This window comes from Rutidosis leptorrhynchoides, chromosome 5 (genome assembly GCF_046630445.1).
Source record: "Rutidosis leptorrhynchoides isolate AG116_Rl617_1_P2 chromosome 5, CSIRO_AGI_Rlap_v1, whole genome shotgun sequence".
Classification (NCBI taxonomy): Eukaryota; Viridiplantae; Streptophyta; class Magnoliopsida; order Asterales; family Asteraceae; genus Rutidosis; species Rutidosis leptorrhynchoides.
This window is the reverse complement of record NC_092337.1, coordinates 53,032,985-53,038,365: the sequence shown is the minus strand read 5'-3', so window position 1 is coordinate 53,038,365 and position 5,381 is coordinate 53,032,985. Positions and strand designations below refer to the sequence as shown.

General features: G+C 35.1%; 1 protein-coding gene across 1 annotated transcript; it reads left to right on the top strand.

Moving 5' to 3' along the window:
* Positions 1 to 470: 470 nt before the first annotated feature.
* LOC139848624 (uncharacterized) lies at positions 471 to 1,156 on the top strand. Its single transcript, XM_071838345.1, has 2 exons — positions 471 to 604; positions 658 to 1,156. The coding sequence occupies exons 1-2, from the start codon at positions 471 to 473 to the stop codon at positions 1,154 to 1,156; spliced, it is 633 nt and encodes a 210-aa protein (XP_071694446.1).
* Positions 1,157 to 5,381: the final 4,225 nt, after the last annotated feature.

Sequence of the window (5,381 nt, the reverse complement as noted above, 5' to 3'; positions counted from 1 at the left end):
AATGATAATGATTCTAGGCCAAAACTAACATCTGCTTGGTGATATAACCACACAAAATAAACTAGAGTCTAGAGAAGCAACCAAAAGATTAAGAGACCGAAGGCTATACATCATGAATCATCACCCAAGGACGATCGAAGAAAAACTTAAGAAAAACAAGAAGTAATATATCCAAACTATATTCCACCAATGAAACAAAGCCGCTTAAATCTTGAAAGCTTACGGACAATGTATGTAATAAAGGATATGTTCAGTTGATTCTTCGGCATTTATAGGAAAAATGCATGAAATGTCATAATCCATGGGAACGAATTAAGATCCTTACACCTTCGAATATCGATCGAGTAACCCACATCCAAAGAAGGTGTCCACATAAAGTCTTCAACATTCGAAGTACAAACCAAGTGGACTTAAAGTTGAAAACAGCCACATGCCTTATTTTATTTCCGTTAAAATATTTAGGATTACCTATGGGATGCAACATGAAGTCGGTGTCTAATTGGAAATATTTAGAGGAACGGTTCGATAAGAAATTGTCTGCTTGGAAGGCTAATCTTTGTCCGTTGGAGGCCGTCTCACTCTTATCAAATCGGTTTTGGGAAGTGTTGGTATCTATTACTCATCTCTTTTTTGTTGTCTGGATTCAATTATCAAAAGCTTGGAGAGTCGTAGGGCAAGGTTTTTTTGGGGCGAGACAGATAATAATAAGAAGATACATTGGGTTAAGTGGGATCAAGTGTTAGCCTCTTTTGACAAAGGCGGGCTTGATATTGGGAGTTTGCGTGCTTTTAATTGCAGCCTCCTATGTAAGTGGGTCTGGAGATTTCACACCTCGGTTAACAGCTTATGGGCCATGGTCTTGAAAGCTATTCATGGCTATACAGCTGGTCTAGATGGGGGTTCTGTTGCAACTAATGGTTTATGGTCGAATATAGTTAAATGTTTTGACAATGCCAAACATTCGGGTTACCTGCCTTCTAATGCTTTACGTGTGAAAGTGGGTGATGGCCGTTCGTTTAGTTTTTGGAAGGATAATTGGAAGGGAGATGGCACTCTAAAAGATAAATACGGAAGATTGTTTCGTCTAGATTCTAATGCAGACTGCTCGATTTCTGATAGATTGCAAGATGGTTGCTGGTCATGGGCTTGGATTTGAGCAGATATCGGTGCAAGGAACATGGCCTTGCTGCATGGTATGCTTGCTGATATTGGTCCATTAGAGCTGTCGAACAATCCTGATTCGTGGGTTTGGATGGATAACACCGATGGTAATTATTCTGTTAGCGATACTAGGAAATTTGTAGATGATGTTGTGCTTCCTACTGCAACAACCTTTACAAGATGGGAGAAGGTGTTACCGAGGAAGATCAACGTTTTTTTGTGGAGGCTCGCTTTTGACAGGCTTCCTACTCGCCTTAATTTGTCTAGAAGATGTATCGACATTCAAATTATAGGTTGTGCTTCTTGCAGCCATAGTATCGAATCGCTTCATCATGTCATGTTCGGATGCAATGTTGCGGTTGATCTTTGGAGAAGAGTTCGGTTATGGGTTAATATGATCGTGGCATCGTTGGTGTGGCATATTTGGAGATTCGGAAACTGCATCATCTTCAACTCTAAAGTACTTAAGAAAAATGTTTTGTTTGATTCTGTTTGTTATTTTGCTTTTATTTGATTGAAAAGTAGAGGTAAAAGGAATGTAAATTGGAACTTGTGGCTTTCAAAGCCAATGTAACTCTGTCATGCCCTTCCTAGCAGCTCGTTGGGGGGTAGTTTTTATTATAAAGTTTTTGTTGTTCTAAAAAAAAAATAAACAAAACCATTTTTTAAGAAAAACGTTCTCAACAAAGAAATACAAATAAATGGGGCAACGCGAAAGCTCGTCCCTAGAAAATGACTAACTAAACGAAAATTATCTATAAACGAGTCTCCCCTAATAATTAACCGGATAAACGTTAAAACAAACTAACAAATACAAGACCAAATACTACCCAATAAACACGTAAACTAAACCAAATAATCTCTCATTTGTATTCATATTTAGGCAAAATATAAATAGAAAGCAAGTGCCAAGCATTATGTAAGGAAGCATTATCATACAATTGGATCACTATACCTTGCTTTAGGGACAACAGTTCATCTCTCTCATTTGTATTCAAAATCGTTTTCAATAACGAAGCCTTGTTGGAAATCATTTTAGCCCATCATCTAGAAAACAAAGAAAGATGTTTTTGTACGAAGAGGTGCTACACAACCACTACAAATAAAAAAACGAGCGACAAACTAATTTGCAGCGACACAATCTCGCCGCAAAAAACGACATGCTACATGACATTATTTTTTTGTCTTTTTGACCATCAACTGGGTCCGCCGACCAATTGCTGCGACACTTTTTGAGGATGTCGCTGCAAAAGAATCAAACTATTTTCTTTTTCATTTCATTTCTATTTAAGATCTGGTCAATTCAAGTGCGGCGACTATCGTAGTATTTTTATGCGCTAAAATTTTCCCTCAAGCTAGTTCCCGCTTATTTTTCCTTCTTAAATCGCATTACCGAGGCATGTCGCCGCAAAAAGTGTATCTGGATATTTTTACAACTTCTATATAATCAAGAACAACACATACAATAATAATAACAAAAATTTGCAAATGGAAATGGAAATGGATATGTCAATATGGCCAACTTGTTATTATCTAAACATCATGGTCGGATAGAAATCCAGCTCGGCGATTCTATGGTTGTGTTAATTATCCGTTATAGTAAAATTTATTTCAGTTTATATTTATGATTGTTAACGAAATATTATATCAACTAATTTCATTTTTTGTTTATAGTTATCTACGTGTGATTGGAATGGCTGGCACGATCGACTCATGTGTAATATGGCTATACAGATTATACCTGGATTGTCATGAATACATAATAATCATGAAGTTGAACTCAAAATTTCACAAGATCAAGTTAGAAAGACGAAGCTGGTGTTAATAAATAGTAGGGTAGTATTTGTGTTATTTTTCTTTGCAGTGTTAATTTATTTGATGTAATTAAGTTATTTTCAGTTTTCGTTTGTGTAATGTTGTATTTTCTATTAGTTGAATGAAATTGTTAAGTTAATTTCAGTGTTTAACAAATTTAATGTAGTAAAAACATACTTCAACTAAAAGCAGTAATTTGTACGAACTAAGTTTCCACTTTCAATTGGGCAACACACATACTGCGGTGTACCTAGATTTTCTGTCAATACGGGCTTAATCTGGAAGTTTTCTTCAAGGCAATTGGTATGCAGTTGGCACAAAAATTCTTCCTTATTCTCAAACTTTTTTTCCACTTTAATTAATTCATATCATTGATAACTTTATATCGGAACCGACTTATTTTCTTTTGGCATGTTTTCTGAGACGACCTGTTATATACATGTCTCAGACTCGATCACAACTCAAGGTATATATATTATTTTAGAATCAACCTCAACCCTGTATAGAGAACTCGATCATTACTGCATATAGAGTGTCTATGGTTATTCCAAATAATATATATAGATGACGTCGATATAATATGTCAAAACATATTATACGTGTCCCGATATTTAAAGTGCATAAAAATAAATAACAGAAATTAAATAACGATAAATAAAATTGCGAGAATTAAAATTGCGATAAATAAATTGCGATAAATAAATGTAAATAGGAATTAACAGTTAGCTAAGAACAGTTAGCTAGGATTTTGTTAGCGTGGATTCTTAACAAAATTTCTCATATTTAATTTGTTTGTTTCTAACAAATTTTATTTTGTCCAATGTTTTCTTCATATGCCACTTGTCGGATTCTGATAGGTCAAAATCCAAATATGAAATTGAATGAAAATGGTTATTCTGTGGTGAACGGATACGTGCATCGGTGGATGTAAGTAGGATAGTAAATGACTGTTGAATCAGATTTGAAAGAATGTACAGTGTAACTTATTAATATGAAATCTAAATATTCCTCGGGTATTACCTACCCGTTAAAATATTTTCACCATTAACAGTTTGTACAAAATAATTTTTAATTACCATCTTTATGAAAACATATATACATATATATTTTCTTCAGATGTAATCATGGATTTAATGAGTCAATATGATATTAAACTCATTTGATTTACCGTTAGAACGAGAATATATATAATCTCTAAAACATTAGAGATTACATAATCGCCATGAAGAACAAAGATAATTGATGTAGAACGATACGTAGAATGATGATTATACTCGAGGTACAGAATGAGATGTTGAGGCATGGATTGTTGATGGTACTGGTGCTGTTTATTGATGGTACTGTTGGTGTTGATGATGTTGCTGAAGCTGGTAAATTTTGCACCATATTCTCCAAATTGATTATTCGAGCGCGAAGTTCGTTGACTTCTTACATTATTCCGGGATGATTGTCGGTCGGAACGAGCGAATGAATAAGGTCTAGGATTTGAGATAGTATGTAATCATGATGAGATACTCTGGAAATGGGAGAGAAGATGGTATTACGAACAGGTTCGCCGGTAAGTGTTTCAGGTTCATCGCCAAGAGGTGAATTAGGTTGGTGGAAGGGATCGCCTTCTTCTTGTCTCCAATGATTTAGTAGACTACGAACCCATCAGATGAATTGGAGATGGCTGATTGGTTGATCCATTCCGGTTACACTGCTTTCGGAGCTCGAGTGAAAATCCATATCGGAATCCAAGGGACTTGAACTAGTGACGAGTTCCATTTCGTACGATTGAATAAAGGATTTCTCGATATGAAATGATTTTCTGCTATCGAATGGTATTCTAATTACATAGAATATCTATATATATAGAACAAAAGATTTGGTAGATTACGAAGGAATTTACGGAATATGTCAGGCAAAGTTACAGTAACAGATACGCTAAGATATGAATTAGCAGATACACTAAGATATGAATTTTTGTCTGTATACTATTCATGCAATCAATGCAGTAAGATATGTCTAGACTAAGAATGATAAGCAGGTAATTTTCTAAGGATGAATAGCAGATGATTTCCGACTAGAAATGATAAGCAAAACTTTTGACATGCAGACACGGTCGAAGTCCAGACTCACTAATGCATCTTAATATCTATCAGTTAGACACACTAATGCAAGACCTGGTTCGCTAAGACCACCACTCTAATACCACATGAGACGACCCGTCCTAATCCATCTGGACGAATACATTATATTTGGTTACATCGCGAGGTACTTGACCTCTATATGATACATTTTACAAACATTGCATTCGTTTTTAAAAGACAAACTTTCATTACATCGAAAGTTGACAGCATGCATACCATTTCATAATATATTCAACTATAATTGACTTAATAATAATCTTGATGAACTCAACG